The sequence below is a fragment of the Trachurus trachurus genome (genome assembly GCF_905171665.1).
Source record: "Trachurus trachurus genome assembly, chromosome: 7".
Taxonomy (NCBI): Eukaryota; Metazoa; Chordata; class Actinopteri; order Carangiformes; family Carangidae; genus Trachurus; species Trachurus trachurus.
The window spans coordinates 2014830-2039811 of NC_139901.1; the positions used below are offsets into that span (position 1 = coordinate 2014830).

Genomic DNA, 24982 nt, shown 5'->3' on the forward strand with positions numbered 1-24982 from the left:
AACTATCCCTTTAAAGCTAAACTAAAAACAGTTTCCTTCAAAAAAGCTCATCACTGCTTCGTGTCCGTGGCAACGACACGCCGGCCCGATGGTCTGATCCCACAACATACCCTCCTTGCACTCCAGCGCCACCCGGCTCTCCAGGTTGTCCATCTGCAGCTGCAGGCGTTTGAGGGTGCGGTCGGCGTCGCGGGTCTTCCTCTTGTAGGCGATGAGGACGGCGATGATGGCTATGAGCAGGACGCCTCCGCCCGCGCCGATACCGATGATGGCGGGGAGCGTCAGGGCGCTGTCCGAGTAGATATGGAGCGTACCCGGGGAGTACTCCAGACCGCCAACCAGGATCTACAGACACAGAGACAACAACAGGGTGTGTTTTTATTTCCATAGGTGTGTAGGCAACATTTTTCTTTTTCCAATTAATTTTTATTCACACATTAGAGAATGTTTACAACAACAAAAAAAATTTCAGGGCATTCAAAACATATGGACAAGAGACCCAGTCTGTGTTTTGCACCTAGGGCATATGTAGGGCTGAAAGGTCTGGATTCATTTTGTTAAGACGCTGTGGTGTATAGTATGTTCGATGAATCAGGTTCAATTGTTGCAGTCTATGACGACTGTTGAATGAGAATGTCTGACTATTTTGACAAATTAATTTCCACTCTTCATCTTTAAATACCACACCAAGGTCTTGCTCCCATTTAAACGTTGCCCCTGCTGAACCACAGCTGGACAACTTCAATAACATTTTATACATAAATGAAACACATTTTTTAATATCTTTACCTGCTATGTTAGTGTCAACTTCCAAACGGTGTAAAGGCAATAATCTGTATCTCTGTGTAGGCAACGTTGTCCCACCATCAACTACAACCACTACATAGTCATATGGATCCACGGCCAATCACCAAGAACATACACTTTATTCCCATGAGCCACATGTTCAACCCTAGTAACAAAAAGACTGAGAGTATGGTTTACTGGAAATGAAATATAGCTCAATGTTCTGCCAAAATATTCAATGAAGTCAGAATAAGAAGTAAAAGGTTCCTGATTGGCAGCTCCACCGGGAGCCTCCAGACTCCTCGGCTCCTTCTCCTCACTCCTCCTCCCCTCCGAGACACATTTAAGAGGCTGGAGAGGAGACGCCTCGACGACGGTGGACCTCCATCAGTTTGTGGGTAACGGAGGAGCGAGGAGGGGGCGAAGAATAGACTACACCCAACAAGACTGAAAACACCGGGCTCACATATTCACTAACTGTACCATTCAGTGTTAATTTTGTCGGCTATTTCTGGTTTTAGTCTTAGTCTTGTGTCAAATGCCCTTATAAGTTTTAGTCATATTTAGTCAGCTTGTATTCTTTTTTGTTTAGTCACATTTTAGTCGACAAAAAGTCTTGGCATTTTAGTCTAGTTTTAGTCGACTAAAATCCAAAGCATTTTAGTCTAGTTTTAGTCAATAGTCTTTTTTTAGTCTTTGAAAGCAGATTGACAGTAATGTTAATCACAACTAATCTACTCAAACCTATACTGTAGATTCATTTTAGTCTTTTTCTCACTCATCCCACAAGGATCATCTGACAGCTGTCATTATTGACAGCTGTCAGATGAGCCAACTTTCCAGCTTGTGTGTGCGTTTATGTCGGCTATTTGTCATAATCTAAACAGAGATGAACACACACACGGACACAGCGCAGAAGCGACCGACCAGAAAGAAAAGATACATTTTATTAAGTTTTTATTTGATTAAAGGGACAACGAGGAGTTTCTATTCGGTTATAAAAAAGTCTCACGTTAATGTGGATGAATCTCCGCTACCCACACTTGTTAATGGCTCCATTTTCGATAAATATATCGTTCTGTCTCTATCGTTATTTTGTTATTATTAGTGGTGGCGGAGATGCTGGTCGAGCCGACCAGCGTTTTTTACTTTCGGTTTTGCAACGAGTCATGAGAATAACGCAGCTGAATCGCCGTTTATGGTCGGAACTACGACGGTATGTGAACCTCTTTGAACCTCTGACTTTAATTCTTGATGAATGAAAACATGAGTCTGTCTTGCGCCGGTCAAAATAATTTTACGGTGCGCGCGGAGGCTCATAAATGTAGTGTGAAAACGCTTCGCTTTTCCAAAACTCCTCGTTGTCACTTTAAGTGGATTTCGTCTCGTCTTTTTTCGTCAACAAAAAATGTGTGTTAATTTCGTCACAGTCAGTGTTTAAGGGCATTGATTTCGTCTCGTCTTCGTCTCGTTTTCGTCATGAAAAAACCCATTGTTGACGAATATTTTTCGTCTCGTCTCGTCTGACGAAATTAACACTGGTACCATTAAACCTCCACTGTCTGTACATGTGACCTTTTCACATAATATGGACATTTCCGCCAAGAAAGTGTTTTATTTTGAATGTCAGAATCTGGACACACATACATAGACTATAGACGCACATAGCCTACTTACTTTCTTTTATATTATCTGTTATATTAATAGTCTTTTGTTGTATGAATGTTTTATTGAAGCGTTTCCTGTCTGCAGGTTGAGTATCGATTATAAAACTGTTGATATGAATAAAAGACGAGCTGATGAGACAGAGGAAGCTCTTACATCATCACCCCAATCGATTAATAATCATCACTTTTAATAATGTATCAATAGTTTGTCTTGTAGGAAAAGCTGTTCATTGATACCGACTTTACTTTGAACACCAGTGTGTGTGTGTGTGTGCGTGCGTGCGCGTGTGGGTTCCTCTGATGTGTGATATCAGACAATTACCCATGACTCCCTCCGGCTGCACTTAATGACTTTCACCTTTATAAAGACCTCCCCCTCCCCCTCCCCCTCCCTCTTTTTTCTCTACCCATTTTTCATTCCTTTCTTCCTTTCCTCCTCCTCTCACAGCTTTTCCTTCATTTTCTTTTTTCTCTTCTTGCCATCCCTCCCTTTCTTCACCACTCCATGTCCCATCAACCTCTTATCCATGTTTTTCTTTCTTTCCCTCCCTGACCTCTAATCTTCCTTCCCTCTCCTCCTCTCATTTCTTCCTCTTTTCCTTCATTTCAATCATTCTTTATTGTCTGTCTTACTTTATTTCTCTCTCTCTCTCTCCTTATTTTTCTCTCCTTTTCCTTTCTCCACTCCTCATTTCCTTCCATTTCTTTCTTATTCAATAACTGCCCTCCTACTCCTTTATTCTCCTTTTACTACCTATTACTCTCATTCCTCTCCCCCTCCCCTCTCATTCTTCTGTTGATCTGTGATGAAGATTCTTCTTTCTTTCAGTGTTGCATGATGTGTGTGTGTGTGTGTGTGTGTGAACCAGGGTGGTTAAAAAAAAAGGAGGCGGGACTAAGGCTCTCGTCACTCACCATGACTCTCTGTTCCCCTGTGAGATCTGGCGAATCACAGAGCAGCTGGTTCTCTGACACGGTCAACAGGCAGGGCGACTCTCCAATCAGCACCGTGTAGTTCAGGCGGTTGTTCCCGGGGGCGGGGGGGATCAGGTTCTTACCCTGCACACAAACACACACCATGTAGGAATACCGTCTCATAAGACAGAGCCCCATCTTCTGAACCTCATGTGTGTTTTGTGTTTCCTCTCACCTTGAGGATGATGGGTGACCCCGGTTTGACCTCCAGGATCCCAGAGTTCCCCAGGGGGTCAAAGGTCGGGTTGGGGTAGTGCATGAAGGGAGTGGAGTTAAGAACCAGCAGTGAAGACACCTGGGCGGGACAAGAGCATTTATGTTACAACTTTTATTTATTCATAAAAGTTTATATTACAACTCACCATTTCTTGGTTGTAAACAACAACAAGAAAAAAAAACATTCTTGTAATCATTGTAAGAAACCTTCAACAAAGTCATGTTTAGTTTTAATGAGAAACTGATACGAGGAGAAATATGCTGGAATTATGTCCAGCAGTAGCTAAGGAAGGCTCAACTAGTGAAGTCTGTGAGGCAAAACTCAGGGTAGAACGGTGGAGCGGAGCAGCAAGCTGCTCAGAGCTACGCTATGGAGGCTAAAGGGATTTCTTGGTTTCCCTCATCAATGGGCCAATTTGCCAAAATGTTGAACTATCCCTTTAAAGGTCCAGTGTGGAAAATGGGGGAAAACCGTGGCATCCAGCATTCAGATTCTAGATTTCAGCGCTCACACACTCACTCGCCAGCACACATTTTCCGTTCAAACATGGCGGAGCAAGATGGCGATGCTCTCTAAAGCAAGACCCTTGTTATATAAAAGAATGATTATAAGGCTACAAAAACCAAACCAATTTTATATTACAGTATAGCGATTATACACTTATAACAATATATTAATGGGCAGTATATTCAGATTTTGCCAGTAAACTTTGACAGTCATTACACACTGGACCTTTAATGTGCTCTCTGCTCGACTGTTGAGGCCAAACAGTTGGAAGAAGACCGGACTAGAGCAGAAAAACTGAAGGACATACCTGAAAGTGTCCAGTCACAGTTAGCTGTCAAACATGGGGCTGTCCTATAGCTGCTGATAGTTAAAGTTACAGCATCTAAGTGTGTGTGTGTGTGTGTGTGTGTACCTGGTCAAATATGAAGCCGAACTCGTCAGGCCGCAGCGCCCCCTCTGGTGGGTTGGGTTTACCGTAAACCAGACCAGGGGCCATACACATCATGGTGCTGTCATTGACCACTGAACAGAACTGAAGGGGAGAGAAGACAGTTGTGATCAGGACAAGGTGTGATCAGGACCAGGTGTGACCAGGACCAGGTGTGATCAGGACCAGGTGTGATCAGGACCAGGTGTGACCAGGACCAGGTGTGACCAGGACCAGGTGTGACCAGGACCAGGTGTTTCTATGGTTGTGGTGTTCCAGTTCTTACATTGTTGGTTTCCACTCCTCCGTACTTGGCTCTGACTTTCGGCTCCTGGATGGTCAGCAGGTTGGTTCCTGTCACTGTAATCGGTGTACTGCCACTGTGCACACAAACAGACACACAAACACACGGGTTACAGATCAATACTGTGATTGATTGATTAGTCCTGGGGAGGATGGATGTCTGGATGTGTGAGTATTTACTTGAGGATGGTCCAGTTGGGCTCGATGCTGGTGATGGTTGGGTCCTCTGTGTAGATGTACTTGGTCTCTGAACTCGTCACCTCAGCCCTGTCAATCATCAGGCGGATAGGGGCGGGGCCAGATCCTGACACGGAGGCGGGGGTAATGCAGATTATTTCCCGATTGGTCCGTCTGGCAGAGGGGAGGAGGGGGGAGAGAGATACATTACACATCTTCATTCCTAAACAATATCTGAATTAAACTGATTGATCGATCGGAGTGATTGGATCCAAACTGACTTGACGAACAAACACTCCTCCTTGTCGATAAAAACGGTGACGCTGCTGCCGGCGTCCAGATGTCGACCAGTCACCGTCAGCCTGGTCCCCCCGGAGACGGGACCCTTCTCTGGACGAACACGACTGAAACTGGGGCTCTGGAGGAGGAAGAGGAGGAAGAGGGTGTACAAGGAGTTCATTACTCTCTGAACACTTAAACACACCTCGCTGTGACATGTAACAAAACATATTAATGTCTGAATCAAGCACCGACCTCTGGAGCTGAAAAATGCACTGAAGCACCAAACATTGTAGTTCCTCTAACGGCCACTAGTATGAGTGAATTCTTTACTGTGTGTAACTCACCAGTTTACATTTTATCAGACTAAGTTATGTGTAATTGATGATGTGGCCTCTTCGACTGTCAGGTGGGGAGTGTATGCTCGCCACAAACCATGAACTGAAATATCAAGCCCCTCCTTTTTGTCTATGTGTGGATGAGCTGGGAGTGGGGGGCGGAGTCAGACACCACCAAGACGGCAACAGTGGAGCAGCTCACTCTGATCTTAAAGGAATAGTAGCATTTTTTTAAAGTGGGGTTGTATGATCTACAAATAGCCCCTAAGTACTTTAATTGCAGTAGAAGACTCTCTGCACTCCTCCCGTTAGCAACGCCAGCCCATAGCCCTGCCCAGAGATTTACAACATACATTGTTGTGAACGGACCCAAAGAAATGGCCTATTTTCACGGCCTAAAAGAGGTTTTACCTGAAAAAAAAATACACAGCTCCATTGTTCACTATAATATAATTTTTTTCCAGCCCCTCAAAGTGCAGGAAAAACACAGTTTTTATTTGGACCTAACCAACTGCTGATCGGCGGGCGCTAACCATGGGCGGAGGGATACGTGAGTTGGTTAGGTCCAAATAAAATCAATCTATCTATATCAATCAATCAATCGATCAATCTATATCTTTAGGCCTATCATTGTAACACAGCTTCTACTAGTAGATATTACTACCAGGACTTTTAAGCACTGTAAACTGAATGCTGCTTTTTTATAACATGCTTTTGTTTTTTATTGTTACTGTATTTGTACTAGGGAACATCTATGTATGGGACAACAGATGGAAATTAGCCTGTGGCTAAAATCCGGCTTGTTTACGATTTTATGCTTCGTTCATGAACATGCACTGTCCCACCTCAAATAAATTGAAAGCTACTTATATGCATATTAATAAGCACCTAGTTAATGGTGAATATGTGTTACCCAATCTAAAGTGTTACCCTTTTTTTGTATTGCAATTACTTAACGGTGTTACATGTAATCCATTACTCCTGGGAGCCTGTGTGTGATGTCACAGAGGCCACGCCCACTTCTTTTTATAGTCTATGTGCTGTGTAATTAAAGCCAACAGCAGCAGCGGGCTACAGGCAGACGCTGGTCTTTACTGGTCCCTGGTGTCTCTCCTGAGAACTTAAGTGAAATAAACTTTGTACAGAAGAATCTTGTGTTTCCAGTCTATTAAGAGCAGCAGATCGAAGGTTTTTACATTCTAATGTTACTTCCAGCAGCATTTCTATGTTATCAGGTTCTACAGGGAGAGAAACAAGTGAAATCCTGTACAACAGCGGTGACAGTGTGACTCTGCTCCGGCAACAAAGCAGTAATAACAGCTTGTTTACTTCCTCCTACGAGCCAGAGTCTAATCAGCCTGTAATAATCTGTCCTCTCATCCCTCGGTGCTGCTGTCACACCGACACTCTCTCTGTCTTCGTCCCTCTCACGTATAAAAAGCCAATTACAAACGCAGCTGGGTGGATACAGGGACATGACGTTACAGCAGCTGGAGGTAACGCTGACAGTAACCTGGTTACCGAGTCCATGGAAACGCAGAAGCCGGTTCTTTTTTTTTTTTCTTCTCTCTCTGACACTCACCACAAAGGAGTAAGTCTGGGTGGAGAGGGTCCGGTACTCGGCGCTGCAGACCCCGATGCAGAGCTCCACGGGACCGCCTGGAGAGTGAGGGAGCAGAGCCTCGGCCATGTCGCACACGATCCTGCACACACAGGAAGAGTCAGAACCTCCCACGCACTCAGTTACACACACACATTGGATTATTGGATTATCGTACAGTTGTTTGGTCCAATACCTCACTAGCCAACATCAGAAAACTGCAACTTATACAAAATAAAGCAGCACATGTTGCACTTAAGTGTAGAAAATGCATGCCAGTCTTGGTTGGCTGGATGTTAAGCACAGATTGTCATATTTGTTGATGGTATTTCTTAGAAATATTATAACAACTAAAATGCCATATATTTTGTATAGAAAATGATCTTTTAGTTCAAACATACATAATTACTCAACTGGACATGCTGCTGGAGGTTATTTTATTTTACCCAGGGCACTCTCTCAAGGTACAGTATTATATAGAGCTATGAAGGAGTGGAATGCCCTTCCCAATTATGTTATACAACAAAGAAATATGGTTAGTTTTAAAATGAAACTAAGAGATTATTATTTTAATCGTAATTTTGACCATTAGTATATCTGTAAATTGGGTCTTGGCATCGTTGTTGTGTAGTGATTCAATGTAGGAGCGGGTAATATAGTTAAGTGTTTGTCTTGGATGTTTTGTTTATACGTGTATGTATTAAGTATGTGTTTTCTGTATGTATTTTTGTTTTTATGTATTAACTCATTGAGTGCCAACCACGTAATTTCTCGTTTTTCGTTCCCATGCGTTGAGTGCCAAAAACGTAATTTTACATTTTTTGCTTTTTTTTTTAAATTATGAAAATAGACACTTTAACACAAACAGAGCACCTTTCATAAAAGACGCTCTATCTCCTTTTCTAGAAAAAAAGCAGGGATTTTGGTGAAACCCAGCCATGTTTAGCTTGAGTTTTCTCAGGAACGGAGGCACGTAGAAACAAACGGTTTGTGGCCATTTGAAGCATAAAGTTTCACCTTTCAAATGAGCTACAGTATGTGTTGGTGGCAATAATATAGAATACACTGTGGCTCTACAGAAATCGTCAAAAATGGTCTAAATTGCCGGTACACTTGACTAAAACTTTGGAAAGGAGCGCGGCACTCAATGAGTTAAGTATGTGTTATGTGTTAATGGTTTGTATTTGTCATTTATGAAGATGAAAAGACCCCAGGAAGAATAGCTGCTGCGTGGCAAAAGCTAATGGGGATCTAAATAAACAAAACAAAAACAAAACACAATGACAAAAAGACACTGACCTCTCAGCACTGATGTACTGTAGAGGGACAGGGTTACAGCGGACCCCCGCCACCTGGACGTGAGCGATCTCCTTCACCTGCAGACCCAGGTTCTCCCCTTCGATGGTCACCCGCGTGCCCCCCTCCCGCGGTCCTGTCAGAGGGTTAATCTGTGGGGGGAGAGGACCAACAGACCAGATGAGCAGGGCCGTTGTATAGGGGAGAAAGATGATGATAATTCTAGGGGCCCAGCGCCCAGTGGGGCCCATAAAAAACCCCAGTAGTCTAATCTTTGTATGACTGATTTATTCTGTGTAAGACCCTGACTAATACTCATAGTACACTGTAAAAACTCAACATCTTTCCAAGACTATTTGTCTTATTTCTTGTACAAATGGCTAATCTCTTTGCACTTAAAATAAGACTCATCACCTAAAAATTAACTTTTTTTTAGATCATTTTCACTTGTTTCAAACAAATTTTCACTTGAAATAAGTAGAAAAATCTGCCAGTGAAAGCATGTTTTTTGTGCTTGTAATAAGGAAGAAAAACTTGTTCCACTATCAGATTTTTTCTACTTATTCCAAGTAAAAATATGCTTGAAAGGAGTAAAAAATGTCTAAAAACAAGGTACTTTTAATATGATGTGTCTTATTTTAAAGCAGAAGTAAGCAATATTTTTGTGTTAATACAAGTCTTAAATAGCTCTATCTTCCGACAGCAATCACTTACATAGAGTGTTTGGATCGAAACACGGGTCTGTCAGTCACTCTGCTCTGCTCTGAGCCGAGGAGAAAACTTTTCTCGTATCCTACAAGTTTTATTCAATGAGGAGAGAGAACGTCATAAAGGGCTGTGTGTGCAGCCAAGGGATGCGCCTGAATGTGGTGACGTAGGGACGAGGACCAATAGATCCATGACGAGGGCGGGGGCTGCTAACTCCATCGGCTGACAAGACGTTATGGTGCGTTCAAGGCAACCCGTAACTAGTGTTTTTCCGACCTGTGAAGTCGTACCAGTTCGATCTGGTACGAGTTCACGGGTCGGAAGTTACGAGTGGCCGTTATAGTGACTTTCACAGGTAAAACAGGTCGGAAAAACACGAGTGGGTTGCCTGGAACGCTACAAAGTCGTAAGTCGTGACTTGAAGCTGTAATTTACGGTTTCAAAAGCCTGCCTGGAACGCAGCATTAGCCAAAACGACCGGATCGCTTACTTCTGCTTTAAGTATAATGAGATTTGTTTTGACTAGGAATTACATTTTGACTAGAAATAAGACAAATATTCTTGGTAAGATACTTGAGTTTTTGCAGTGTAATGCTGCATTAGCATCAAAACAAAGTAGGCTAAATAATACATGATAATACATACGTAGTCTAAAAAAAAAAAAAAAACTGGAAAAGTTAGGGGGAGGGGCCCACTTTAGTATTCTTTAAGGGGGCCCAGAATTCCTAGCAACGGCCCTGCAGATGAGTATTGGTCTTTGATAACACAGCGGACTGGACAGAGAGCAGCCGGACCACACACACACACACACACACACAGACTGGACCCCGGAGTGAGTCCCTGACCTTGGAGATGCGCGGGTGGCTGCAGCGCAGGTTGTGTCGGCCGTGGTGCATCCAGTTCTGCTCCGGGGAGGGGCAGTGCTGGTGCAGGAGGCACTTCCTGCTTTCAGTGCACCAGCCGCACTCGAAGGTGGCGGGAGCTTTGAGACACTGACCGCAGCTGGAGCGCTGAGCCTCGCACTTATACAGCAAAGCTGACAGTCACAACAACAACAACAACAACACACAATCAGTTTTGTTGATCGATTGATTATCAATCCTCATGGCGGCTGCTTGTACCCATACAGAGTGAATTATATGACATATCTGTCACTTGTCAGGAGATATTTTCCCATAAATACATAGTTATATAAGTTTAACATGAAACATACACTGTAAAATGTTCATCTGAATATCTGTATGATTTTTGTATGGAATAACATATCTCTTAATCATTCATTTAGTTTTTTTTATTGCAATTCATGCAAGATCATCACTTTATACTTGCATATATTATATTAAATATTGCTAAATTAAATTCTGTATATGTGGATATACATTTAAAGTTGTTTCTAATAGATTTCATATATAGACATCAGACATCAGGTTTGTGTTGACTGATGATGATGATGATGATGATTTTTACCTTTCATAGACGCAGGTTTGTCGATGAAGAAGTCTCCATCCCAGACGATAGAGAAATCCACGGGGAGGTCTCCGGCCTCGTCGCCCTCGTACCAGTACTGCAGAGACACAGAGACGGTTAAAGAGTTTGACACTTTTTAATTGGGAAACAGAATTCAATTCTGTGTTAATTATCATCATGCAGAGGGAAAGAAATTTAATTAAGAAGAATCAGCGGAGACAAAGTAAACTGGGAGCTGAGGGCAACTTATTTAAAAAACACAGCAAGAATAAAAGTCTGCATGTTTAATAAGAGAAGCAGTACACGGTACAAGTGTATTGATAATGTATCAGAATTGTATTGTCTATGTATGGGAGCCAGGAAGAGAAGCCACTCTTTCAATACGGACACGAAGGCTGAACTGGCTAAATTATTTCAAAACGTATCTTTATGATTTGGCCCTCATGGCACAGCTCAATATGCTCAACCTGCAGCTGCTCACTGGAGCTAACATGCTACATGCTAACAGACTTAACAACCTTGCTCCATCATCACATAATCCTCCTACATAAATTATTCTCAGCTTCAGTTTAAGTATATAACGTTGTCTCAAGGGGACAGTAGGTAGAGTTTAGGGCTGACCCCATTATCATATTTTGATAATCGAAGCTTCGCGGACATAAGGGGGCGATCGTAGCGGAAACAATGAAAGTAGTGGCAAACAAACACTGCATATCTCCAAAATCAGGCAGGTTTCCAGGATGCCAAGTCGCCTACTCATTTTAATGTAACAATTGCAGATGAGAACCGGTGTCAAAAAGGAAAAAAGGAAGAAAAAAAAACAATCGATCACAGACTTCATGATCGATTACCATGGCAACGAACGAAGCTTCGAAGCTTCGATTTTTTTTGGGTCAACCCTAGTAGAGTTGTAATATTTGATTATTTGATGATTAAGTCACTTTTCAGAAAAATTTTAAAAAGTCCAATATTTCCTCTTTTCCAGTGATGTGGAGTTGAGAACCAAAAAAACAAAAACATAAAGCAGCTTCCCACTGGAGGGTCCAGCTGGGCGGAGCATGGCTGAGAGCTCTGACTGCTTTGTTGTGACATCACAAAGTCACAGAGGTCCTGACGGATGGTTTTAAAGGTTTAATCAAATAACATATGGACATCTACCTATATTACATGGACCTTTAAATAAAAATGGAGGATATAGCAAATATTTTGATCCCTGACATGACAAGATTTACTGTTACACAGGAAATGTTCCTGATCATTTCATTGACTGAATGATTCACAAAAATAATAATACAACAATAATTGCCAGATTAATCAGTAATGAAATAATCATTCGTTTCAGCCTGAAAACAGTGAAACTCTTTAAGCATGCTCTGAGGAAAAAGAGGGATGGAAAACACACGGAGCAGACCAGTGTTGTCATGGCGGCTGCAAGTCTCCATAGTAACCAACAAAAAGCAGTCAGAGAAACAACATAATGGGTTTAGAGCTGATAGGAACCTGATCTACCTGCAGGTCTCATCCTAGATAAACAGTGGGGTGTTAATGGAACAAAAAATATAACTGTGTGTGTGTGAGAGTGTGTGTGTGTGTGTGTGTGTGTGTGCGCGCGTGTGCAGCCTTTGCAAAATGAACGACACAACTCATCATCCCCACTGCTGGTGAAAAGGCAGAGAGAGGCTGTGTCCTGAATATGTCAGCGCTACTCGAATGGCACCAGATAATCTGACACCCAACACACACACACACACACTTGCACAACCACACATACAAAGAATCAGTGAAAGTAGAGAGGAGTTGTGTTTTCTGAAAGATTGAAAATCAATGTGTCTCACTGACTCTGGCCTCCTGCTCATTTCATTAACACACAACACACACACACTCTTAGTTAAGAGGTGGAAGCTATATAACCTGACTTATGCAAAATTGCTACAATAAAAAATATGGTGAGACACACACACACACACACAAAATTAACAAATTTCATCAAGTCACTGCAATTTCAGCTCAATATTCCTTCCTCAGCAAAAACTACTTCACCATCTGACCAGAGTTTACTGCATTTTACGTCCTCACAGCCACACACACACACACACACACACACAGGGTAATGAATAATGTGGTCGTTCTTGCGGCTCTGCAGAAAAGATCATTTTAATATCAACGCTTTATTAATTGCAGCCGTGGGTACGTGTATGTGTATGTGCATGTGTGTGTGTGTGTGTGTGTTAGAATGATGACCACACAGCTGAAATATGTGGACGACCAAGAAGAGAGATGTGTGTGTGTGTGTGTGTCTAATGCCCTGAATTTCCATTAAAAGCAGCCAGCTGAGCCCAAGAGAGCAGCATCATAACTTAGGCTACTGAACGCAGCAGTGCACACAGACACACACACACACACACACATGCAGTTGAGCAGCCTGATCAGAGGTGATGCTGGTGAAAGCAGCTCTTATCTCTCTCTCAGCTCTTACAGTGGCAGAGCTCTCCTGAACGCAGCTCAGTGCAGCTCCAACCTGACGTCTGAAGCTGTGGCAGATCACACACACAATTCACCGTCCTGCTGTGCCTGAACATGCACACATGCACACACACACTCCACACACTCACGATACAACAAAAAGCACGAAGTCTGACACTCCTCCTCCAGAGTCAGAGCAGAATGAAAATGTCCTCAGGTGATCTCTGGGGTTCAGGTCTGGTTAGAGTAGTCAGGTTATGATGAGCTATGGCCAGGTTAGGATCAGGTTATACTTGGGTTAAGAGTAGATTAGGATTACGGTATGATTGGGTTAAAGGGATAGTTCAACATTTTGGCAAAATAGCCCATTCCCATAATCCCTATAGTTTTAGCAGTAGGTTTGTCACCTTTAATTGTCGGTGTGAACTATTTTTAGAATGGTGGAGCAGAGCCGTGAGCTGCTCAGAGCTACGCTACGGAGGCTAATAGAATTTCTTGGTTTCCCTCATCAAACTCATTAAATACACAATCCAACAACTCCCAAACGCTCTGGTGGACAAGTTGTGACCTGCACATTCACCACGCTATGTGATAATAACAGACCGTTAAGAGACAGAGTTGTTTTAGAGATAAATACAGAGTCTGCTTGCTGAAAAACTGTCCCTGAAGGCAACAAGCATCAGCAGTTTTGCATGAATTTGTCCACTGCAGACCAGGACCCTTAAGGACTCTTGAGGCAACATGCAACAGTTTCGATCATCGTGCGATCGTTGTGCGACCTTTTCTTCACTGCTCTTCTTTTCACTGTTGTTTTTCCAGCTGTATAGATGCTTTACAATAATACTGGTTTTAAAAAAAGTTGTTTTAATGGTTGCTTAACCATGCGATTGCATAGTTCTCTGTCCACTTATCATACCTCTTTTACTACTACTACTACTACTACTATCATACGTGAGGCAGGAACTCCTTTGGCCCCAGTAAAAGTTCCTGTAGATGACCCTTCAGGGGTGATTCCTGCAGTGGAGACATGATGCACCAATGGCCTTCGCCCCGTAAAATTACCCCGAAGTTCCTTCAGTGGAAACACAACTTATGTGTAGCCTATCTTTGCCGTGGTCCTGTTGGTCAGGTAACCCCGCCCCCCGCCCCTGATGTCATTGGTTCTTGGCTCCAGCCCAGCAAGCAGTTGATGCCTGTCTGGAACCAGTTTTGAGAACCAGGAGCTGGTGCTTAAGTGGTCGAAAAGCAAAGAATTGGTGCTTAATCAGGCTCTGGCTCCGAACCAGCACTGGAACCAGCTCAGTCCACAAGGGGGATGACTCAGCCCTCACACACTCTCAGGTTAAAATTAAAACATTTTTGGTCTCTTGAGCTAATTTCCTCCTTTATGACAATTCATCAGTATATAACTTGAAATTTTATTTAGTTAGCCTATTATTTAGTAGGCTTAGTTATGTATAACAGAAGGCGTGGCCACTTTGAGTGACAGGTGGGTGACCGGCAACAGTGCAGCAGCTTTTTTTTTTACAGTGTATGATCGATACACAAGCAGATGTTAAAGAGTGTCTCTCCTGTCTCAGAGTGGGAGGTGACACAATATATAACACAACCAGGTTCACACTGTTTCTGTTTTTTGTGCGAACACACTGTTGAGTTGGGACTCTCCAGAGTTTCATGTGTGTGTAGCTGTGAGCAGCAGAAACCTGCCTCGCTCTCTGTCTTCATCAAGTTTCCCCCCTGTGTGTGTGTGTGTGTGGCTGTGAGGTGACTGTGTGATCTATGTTATGTGTTACTTGGTTTGTTATTCTGTGTAATTCACTGGGAAATATTTCTCCCGCCGGGACAATAAAGTCACGTCGATCTTAATCCCTGCTCCTCTGTGTTGTTTTTACTCCTCCATATTTCTTTTTCCCCTTCCTCTCTATTTATTTTAACAGTCTCTCTCTCTCTCTCACCCTCCTGCTGGGTCTTAATGTCACAACGCTGGTGGACACTGTCGGAGAGTGTGTGTGGATCCGTCATCCCCATGGTAACCCCTGCCCTGTCGCTAGGCCTGTCGCTATGGAGTCAGAGGTGCCTGGCAACAGCAGCAGGGGCGTGCGAGTGTGTTTGTGTGTCCGAATTTTCTTCCTTCAGTCACTTCATAGATACAGTATATATACTGACTAGATGCCACGTTCTGCTTCTCAGCGTACGTCAATAGCGCCGCCATCTTGGTCCGGGGTTCTGACCATAGACATAATAAACGTCTGACCAGCAGTCAGACCCGGTCAGACCCTTGTAGAACAAATTTCAGTGTATTTATGCATGTGGGTGTGTGTCTGAGTATCTAAGTATATGTTTAATACATTAAAAAAAAGAATAAATATATGTCTGACATTTATAATAAACCAAACGGCTTGAAAATCGGTTGAATAATCAGTGAGTTATGGCGATTTTAATAGTTGATAGACGTCTGCCTCTGTTGACTAGTGCAGTCAGGGCCGTTGCTAGGAATTCTGGGCCCCCTTAAAGAATACTAAAGTGGGCCCCTTCCCTTAACTTTTCCACTTTTTTTTTTCTTAGACTACGTATGTATTATCAATGATAATACATACGTAGTCTAAGAAAAACTAAATAATACATGATAATTTATCATGTATTATTTAGCCTACTTTGTTTTGATACTAATGCAGCATTACACTGCAAAAACTCAAGTATCTTACCAAGAATATTTGTCTTATTTCTAGTCAAAATGTAATTCCTAGTCAAAACAAATCTCATTATACTTAAAATAAGACACATCATATTAAAAGTAGCTTGTTTTTAGACACTTTTTACTCCTTTCAAGCATATTTTCACTTGGAATAAGTAGAAAAAATCTGATAGTGGAGCAAGTTTTTCTTCCTTATTACAAGCACAAAAAACATGCTTTCACTGGCAGATTTTTCTACTTATTTCAAGTGAAAATTTGTTTGAAACAAGTGAAAATGATCGAAAAAAAAGTTAATATTTAGGTTATGAGTCTTATTTTAAGTGGAAAGAGATTAGCTTTGACTAGAGTTTTTACAGTGTACTATGAGTATTAGTCAGGGTCTTATGCAGAATAAATCAGTCATACTAAGATTAGACTACTGGGGTTTTTTATGGGCCCCACTGGGCGCTGGGCCCCTAGAGTTATCATCACCTTTCTCCCCTATACAACGGCCCTGAGTGCAGTAAGTAGACACGGCTTCCCCGGGCCCGTACCAAGATGGCGGCCGCGTTAACGTATTCCACTCAATAGAGTTGCCTGGGAATGCGGCATCTAGTCAGTATATATATCTATGCAGTCACTTCCAGTGGGAGCTGACGTGTGAGCGGCTGCAGTTCCCTTCATGTCCACCAGGTTCTGTTGCCATGGCGCTCTAACACCTGCAGCCAGGTGTTTCCTGTCAGAGGCGTGTGTTGTTTCATCAGTGTTACACCAGCTCCGACTAAGTGGACATTTTCACCACTCTGATGTGAATTTCTATGCGACTCACATCCCGGTGTGGTGTACTTGTTTAATTAACACCACGCAGACGCCGGCGAGGAGCAGCGGCTAACAGCAGTGACAACTCCCAAACAAGGCTGCGTAGGTGGTGAAAAACGACTGTGTGTGTGTCCGACAACAGGAGGACAACACACACAGAGGCCTCATCAAGCGTCGCTGTCGTCGGACAAACACTGATGTTTGCTGCTGCTCGGGTTCACAGCTCAGGCTCACTGCTCATAAACCACGCTAATAAATGACACTAATGTAAAACTCAGGCCTGGCTGCACTGTGAAGAGCAAACCCTGTCAATACTGGATTGAATCAGAGTTATCGATCAGCCACCAGCATCGTGGAAACAGACAGGGTCTCTTTGTAAAATAATGAGCACAACAACAAAACAATAGTAAAACGTCCAGTCCTCAGAGACCTGTCTACATGGAGCAGTGGTCAAGTCAACTATAGTCTCCTTTGGGGTGGGGGTTGTCTATTGGTGCTTTACAGGCTCTTAGCTCTTATATTATTGTGTCACATGGGATCAGTTCTGCACATGAGTTTGGAAAACAGGAAAGAAGATGAGGAAAAATATAAAAGGGAGCAGGAGGAAGAAGAGAAAGAAAGAGAAAGGGAGGGAGGAAGAAGAGTAACACGCCCTAAGACTGAATGGAAGGAAAGATGGAGGGATAAGAGGTGGAGGGGAATGATATGAGGTCATTTACCACCCTCTGTCTGTTCACATCCAGCTTTCATCTTTCAGCTCTCTGCTTCCACACATGAACTTCATCACACCATCATCCATCAGGCCGAGGCCACAGGGGCTGACATTCACACCACAGCAACACAGCTGAAAACAACAAACCAGTTCTCCCTGCCTCCAGTCTTTATGCTAAGATAAACTAAGCTAAGCTAAACTAAGCTAAGCTAAGCTAACTACCTCCCCCAGACCAGCAGTGTTCAGCCTCAGTTTATTAATGGTGTTACAGCAGATCAGGCCAGTGGGGGAAATATCAGTACATCGTAGTATCGCGATATTTTGCATGGCAATGTTGTATTGATATGCAGATGGAAAGTAGCCTATCCATCTGAACAGACTGTTTTTATGTTATTGGGACTACGGAGGGAAATTAGCATCTTGCTATAATCCGGCATATTTACATGTTATGTCCATTCATGTACATTGTCCCATTCAAATAAACAAACAAATAAATAAATAAATAGCCTATCGATCTGAACAGACTAAGAAGTTTATATTAGAAAAAACGTTTCCAAGTTTTCCACGTTGAGGCTACAGTCCTCACTGCAAGCGGCCCCAGTTCAAATCCCGCATCGGGCAGCCCTTTCCTGCATGTCACCACTGTGCTATCGATTAAAAGCAATAAAAAGCCCCAAAAATATACTTAAGAAAAAAAAAGAACAGAAAAAACTAAGTTTTCATTTGGAGACATCATTTGCAATTGAAAAAAGCAAAGAAACTGCAATATGTTCCAAAATATTGTAATATTTTTAATATTTCAATAATGTCGTATTGAAACACAGGCCTCTGGTGATTCCCACCCCTAGTCATCATGTTTCAACTAACAAACCTAAACCTAGAAAGATACAATAAGTGGACTGAAAAGGATTTGCTGAAACCCTCTCAGACCTGATCCTGATCCTGATCCTGATCCTGATCCTCCAGCCTCAGACCTGCTGAGCGCCACTGAATCCTCTACATTCCATCTAAACCATGTTAAAGTGTAAATCCAGCTCCGGACAAACCGACACTGTGCTTTTATTTTGAAAACTCAATGGACAACAATGTGTGTGCAGAATGTTAACACAGCAGGGATACTGTGTGTGTGTGTGTGTGTGGGTGTGTGTGTGTGTGTGTGTGTGTGTGTGTGTATGTTGTTGTACTAAATGGCCAATTTCCTTTGGGATTAGCAACTTAATTAAATACAGACAGACACACACTGGCCATCTGTGTGTAGGCTACATGTAAGTGTGTGTGTGTTGCTCGCTGCTGACTGCATTTAGTAGCGGTATGTCAGTGTGTGTGTGTGTGTGTGGTGGGGGGGGGGCATAGACAGGAAGACAGATGAAGGACGGGAAATGAGTGCAAGCGGGCAGACAACAGTTGGTGTGTGTGTGTGTGTGTGTGTGCATTTCTGATAATTGAATCCCAGTCAAACGCATCAATATCAGCTGTCCACCTCCACTCTGACCTCTGACCTCTGGAGGTCACTCTGACCTCTGGGGGCCAGACTCACATGCATTGGGTCAGGGGGGGTCATGCCAACTAATGACTTGTCATCCTGACATCGCCATGGCAACTGGGGTGGAGAGGTGCAGCCAGACCGATGATGATGTCATCCATATTTCAATAGAAGGTAGGAACAGTGTGTGTGTGTGTGTGTGTGTGTGTGTGTGTTTGCTGATGCTTCCCGTCTCAGAGCAGAGGGAGTGACCTTCACTAGTCTCATCTGAGTGTGAGTGTGTGTGTGTGAGTGTGAGTGTGTGTGATGGGAGCAGCAGTGCATGCTGGGTAGTGTAGTCTCACCGAGGTGTTCTGGCACTGGATGCAGGAGGAGTTGAAGCGCACGGCCGGGATGCGCTGGACTTTGCCCTGGATGTTGAACACACACTCGTAGTTCTTCTGACCCGACTGAGGCTGGGGGAGGTTACGGGCTCGCAACGTGATTGGACGAACCATCCCAGCCGGGACCAGGATGTCAGAGGTGGGGAGGATCTGAGGACAGCCCTGCAGAGAGAGAGGAAGGGGGGTTACTACACACTCAACACACTCAACACGAGGTAGAGGTTGGTGTGTCAGTCTTTTTCCTTTAAATGTTGTCATTGTCCTTTTGGATCGAAGATGATGATGATGATGAAGGATTTAAAAAAAACAACACTATTTAAATTAACAGAAATACTGATTATGATCACCTCATTTTAATTATTATAATGTTTTTTTTAAAAGTTTAATATTCTTGACCTAGACAGCTATCAGATCTTCATGGATGTTTGTCTCATTTTTAAAGTTTTAAATGCTCTATTTTAACAAAATAAAACAAAGAAACAAAATAATTCACAAAATTCTAAAATGCGCTGGTTAAAATTTCGATATTTGTGTTGTTGGGCTCAATTTTGACCCGGTTATAATAATAAGAACAATAATGAGAGTTAAAACTGAAATCAAAAGCGCAAAACCAACCTTTTCATGGACAGAGAAGCCTAACGATGTAACCAAGAGATGAGAAACAAATTGGATGAAAAAAACAGTTTTTAGTGTGTTTTACAGCTGATTTAAAACACGGGTCAAAATAGATGGTAGCAGAAAGCCGACAAGAGGAAGGTTAATGGTTGTTTCTGTAAGAGGAACAGATTCCTGGAATAAGTTATCACCACACATCAGAAACTGTGACTATGAATGTTGTATAAATCAGGCTGTGAATGATACATCAACAATCCCCTCCGTAAAAACCTTCAGAATAAAACTGGATGGTTTGGTTTCTGTAAGTGCTGCTGAAGTGGAGATTTCGCACCCAGAGTCTGAGGAAAAACTCATTTTGAGAAAACAGCCTTTAAAGCCTAAAATTCCATAGATTGTTAATGTGAATCGTACTTTTACAGTTGGTTGCAGATATGGAGGAGATGATGATTTTTGGAGCCTACACCATTGTTCAGGAGAGAGAGAGCTTTACAATGATACCTGACATGACATGGGTCAGACAACAGGCACAACACAGTTTGTCACAGTAGCTGTTAACTTTAGGTGAATTTAGGAGAAATCTACTGATAAAATAGACAAAATGAAGTGAAATAACCTCCTTAATGTGGATGTTCTACCATTTTGTTTGACTTTTCTGAAAGAAGACATGTTAAGGAAGAAAAATAGCCCAAAATCTGTGCATGAAAAACAGTGTTTTTGCCTTTAGTGTCTCCCCTAAATAAATAAATGCAATGATTAGAGAGGATCAGTTTGAGAAACATACTAAGAGTCTGTGTGTCTCACTGTACACTGTAACAAACACACACACACACACTCTTACTGTGCTTCTGTTCTCAGTCAGTGACGACAGACTGTGATAAGCTATCTGCCTTTGTCGCCGTGTGTGTGTGTGTGTGTGTGTGTGTGTGTGTGTTCAGTAATGAACAGCTGGCGACAGATCCAAGCTTTGGAACTTCCTGGGGCTACTGGAAAAACACACACACACACACACACACATACACAGGCGCACACACACACACACACACACACACTTTCTGTCATTGGGTCTGTCACTGGAGTGAAACCTTTATTAACGAGCGTAACCACAGTAATTAATTGCCTTGTGACTGACAGGAAGACCATTAGCGCCACAGGAAGTGGACCGAGCACAGCGGACGCCAGCAGCGACTGTGGAGACTGTGTGTGTGTGTGTGTGTGTGTGTGTGTGTGTGTGTGTGTTTGGGATAAAGGCCAACCGTAGCTCCGAGTCTCTGGGCAAACACTCGACATTTCTCCAAACACTCTGGGCTGTGACGGAGTGTGTCACAGGTGAGTGCGACGCCGCGGCGACACAAACACAACACACGATTTTACATCAAAGTGACGACTGGGAAAAAACCGAGGAAGACGGAGTGTGAAACGTCTCGGGGGAGGAAGAGACGATGAGCTGGGAAACATGACTGGCTGTCACCGTAACGACTGGAGGTTCTCTTGACTGTCATCTTATTTAAAGGGACACACCACCACTTTTACTCAGTGATGCTCGGTGTGGTTCAGATGGGGAGACCTGGTTTGGTGTTCAGGATTTATATGACACACACAGTATGTTTGGTGGTTAGTTCACTGCCTGTAACAACAGTGGGACAGTCCAGTGTCTGTGCACAGCTGTGGCTGCTGCTCTGTCTCTTGTTCTTTGTGCTGACAGATTCTTTTTATTTTCAGCTACAGATGAACTGATAGTCGTTGCAGCTTCTCTCTCTATGTCCTTCTCCGTCTTTAACTCTCTCTCTGTTTCCAGGGTGTGAAAAAAAGGAGACTTTTAATCTGAAAGAGACTTTCACCTGTCTAAAAAGGGTTAGAGTGAAACCAATAAAATGTGTCACTCTCTTCCCCTCCCTCCTCTGCCTCCTTTCACACTCTCATCTCTCCTCCTTCTCTCACTCTAAATGCCTCCTAATTAACATTAATTGCTGTGATTGGACGCTTTTCATGTCAATTAAGTGGCTATTCATCTTCCATTAACCAATTAGCCAATCGGAGCTTGTTATTGTCACCCTGTAATGTACTGAGCACCAATCGCATCAACGAGACGCCCAAACAACTGGATCCCTGCTCGTCGCCATCTCCGCTAACGAGATAACGAGCCGACTGGGAGCAGCTCGGCTCGTTAGTCACTGACCTGGTGCTACACTGTGGCTTCAGTTACACACCAACTGTATTCTCACACACACACACACACACACACACACACACACACACACACACACACACACACACACACACACACACACACACACACACACACACACACATGAACCTTTAACTAAATCTGTTCAAATCAACTCCAATAGTAGATCAATCATTTTGGTGTCTGATGATCAATTGATTCCTTACTTGTGCAAAACAAACAAAAAAAACCTTAAAGGGACAACGAGGAGTTTCTATTTGGTTATAAAAGAGTCTCATATTAATGTGGATGAATCTACGCTACCCACACTTGTTAATGGCTCCATTTTTTTGTCTCTATCGTTATTTTGTTATTTTAATTGGTGGAAATGCTGGGCGAGCCGACCAGCATTTCCTTACTTTCAGTTTCGTGGACGCTGCCCGGCGGGTCATGATAATAACACCGCCTAATCGCCGTTTATGGTCGGAACTACGACGGTATCTAACCTCTGACTTTAAAGGGACATTGTGTAAGTTCTCTTGTTATCTATTCACGAAAATCAATTATTTCGTTCGAAGGTACGTTTTTCATTCATCAATAGGCTAATTACCCCCATCAACAAAGTGAAGTGTTCCTTTCAGCTCTGAATGAGCCGTTCATATCATTCATATCTCCATGGAGCGGGTAAGCTCGGTGCTGCTGCCATGTGGTGTCTCCATGTTTTTACCTTCAGTGGCAGCGTGACGGTAGGAAACCACGGAAACTCAGCGGAGACACTGGAGCTCAGGTGGAGGTGGCGTCTGTGAAAAGTCACCGTGGTAACGCAGTGAGGAGGAATGGAGCGTTACACTGATGCTGCATTCACCTGCAGTCGGGCAGACGGCCGTCGCTAACAAACCAGACGTCATTTTAGTCACAGAAGTCCAGAGAAAGACGGTAAAACGTGGGTCAGGTAAACAATACCACATCGCCATGACAACATATTGTCACGTGTATTGTTTTGTCTCGTGCTGACGGACCACTTGTTTACATAGAGGCTTGTTTAAGCCGTTACGTGCAGCGGCTGTCGTCCGTCTGCCATCTAACCGATTTCACGTGAATGCAGCATGAAAAATACGACTTGAGTTGCTTGCGATCTACAACCGCACCGCTAGATGGGAGTAATTCTCACACAATGCACCTTTAATTCTTGATGAATGAAAACATTCTTGGAAAGACGTCCGTCTTGCACCGGTCCAAGAATTTTACCATGCGCGTGGAGGCTCATGGGAAATGTAGTGTGAAAACACTTTGCTTTCCAAAACTCCTCATGTCTCTTTAAATGTCTGATGATAGCATGAATGCATCACTGAGGTGTGTGTGTGTGTGTGTGTGTGTGTGTGTGTGTGTGTGTGTGTGTGTGTGTGTGTGTGTGTGTGTGTGTGTGTGTGTGTGTTGACCTGAGGCTAAAGGGTTGTTTGCTGAACCATGTGATGAAAGAGAGGGCAAGACACACTGCAGCTCAGAAACATGGAAGGGATTTAAAATATTAAAAATAAAACAAATGTTAAATAAATGAATCACTGTAGTTTTCAGTTTCCTGTTCATTTTCCTTACAGCTTCATTCAGAGATGATCGGCCAATTGTCATGGCCACGCCCACTGGGCCACGCCCACTTCCTCCTCTGCTCTCCTCTCTAGTTTTTTCCTGAATCTAAATAAATGTCTGTATTGAGTAACAGCTGGCTGTGGAGGTAGAGCAGGTTGTCCATTAACCAGAGGGTAATCAGAGGGTCGCTGGTCTGATCCTCGCTCCTCCAGTCCACATGTTCACATGTCCCCGGGCAAGAAACTGAAGCCAGAATGTATCATGTGTGGAGTATGTGTGTGTTCGGTCGTGAAAAATGTAAATGTAAATCAGTGCAGTTCATTTACCGTTCTCTTCAAATGAACCGACTGTGTTTTATCTGTGAGTGAGCTGGTCTCAGCTCATCTTGTCATTTATGATTAATGGGAGAGAAAGACGGAGAGGAGGAGGAGGAGGAGGCCGTGTTGTGATTACGGTTGTGCTGTGATGAATTCAGCACGAAGTTGCTCTGACTCGCAAATAAAAACACTGTTAATCAGCTGTCATCGCTGCATGGTGATGTTAGTATCACTGTGTCCTCAGGAACGTGAAGGTGAAGACACCGATGACAGCAGCTGTGCCGAGAGGTCGGCTCCGCTGACGTTCAAAAACAAGTGATGAAAAACTAAATTAGACCATGTTCACGTGCATCTACGGAAGAGGATTAGATTGTCATTTCCTGTTTTCATGTTTGGATTACTGGCACGAGACTAGCGCCGCCCGTTGTTAGGGAGACTTTGCATCTCGCGCAAGTGCAGAGCGAACAGGCTGCTGTGTAGTCGGCAGCAGTCGACTGCTTTCTGCCGACTGTGTCCGACGAGAGGCGATGTAGTCGTCGGACAAAAGGCCGTCGGGCGTCGGCTCGCGTCGGGGCGGTGTGTGTGGGGGCTCTGAGAATTCTGAGATTTAAGTCAGAACTCCCTTATTTTCCCCACAGTGGCCCTAATCCTCTTCCATACATCTACACATTCAGTCTATCCACCTTTTTCCGAACGTCAAAAACGTAGCCTGTTTTGCCGGTTTTGCTCTTCCGGTGGAATTTTATGTTTACGTTTCCATGGTTTCGGTAGTCGAGGTAAATGCATGGATTTTTTCTTTTTTTCTTTTCCCAATGAAAATCTGTAAAACGCATGGATCATCTCACCAGCTTTTAACAACGGATATCACACAAATTGACATCCATGTTAAAAGCCAGCGTTAATAGATCCATGCGTTTACCGCAACTATGACAACGACTGAAAACCATGGAAACGTAAACGTACAATTCCACCAAACCGGCAAAACTGGCTTCCGGTTTTGACCATAGATGACGCTCGG

General features: G+C 43.3%; 1 protein-coding gene across 1 annotated transcript in view; it reads right to left on the reverse strand.

Moving 5' to 3' along the window:
* plxna3 (plexin A3) overlaps positions 1 to 24982 on the reverse strand; it is a 168128-nt gene that overhangs the window by 19152 nt on the left and 123994 nt on the right. Inside the window, exons 13-24 of the mRNA XM_083975993.1 lie at positions 19243 to 19443; positions 10748 to 10844; positions 10126 to 10316; positions 8576 to 8724; positions 7259 to 7379; positions 5341 to 5477; positions 5063 to 5233; positions 4866 to 4959; positions 4565 to 4684; positions 3604 to 3723; positions 3369 to 3512; positions 111 to 345 (exon numbers count right to left, since the gene is read on the reverse strand). Of these exons, the coding sequence (XP_083832119.1) occupies positions 111 to 345; positions 3369 to 3512; positions 3604 to 3723; positions 4565 to 4684; positions 4866 to 4959; positions 5063 to 5233; positions 5341 to 5477; positions 7259 to 7379; positions 8576 to 8724; positions 10126 to 10316; positions 10748 to 10844; positions 19243 to 19443 (1780 nt within the window). The remainder of the gene's footprint in view (positions 1 to 110; positions 346 to 3368; positions 3513 to 3603; positions 3724 to 4564; positions 4685 to 4865; positions 4960 to 5062; positions 5234 to 5340; positions 5478 to 7258; positions 7380 to 8575; positions 8725 to 10125; positions 10317 to 10747; positions 10845 to 19242; positions 19444 to 24982) is intronic.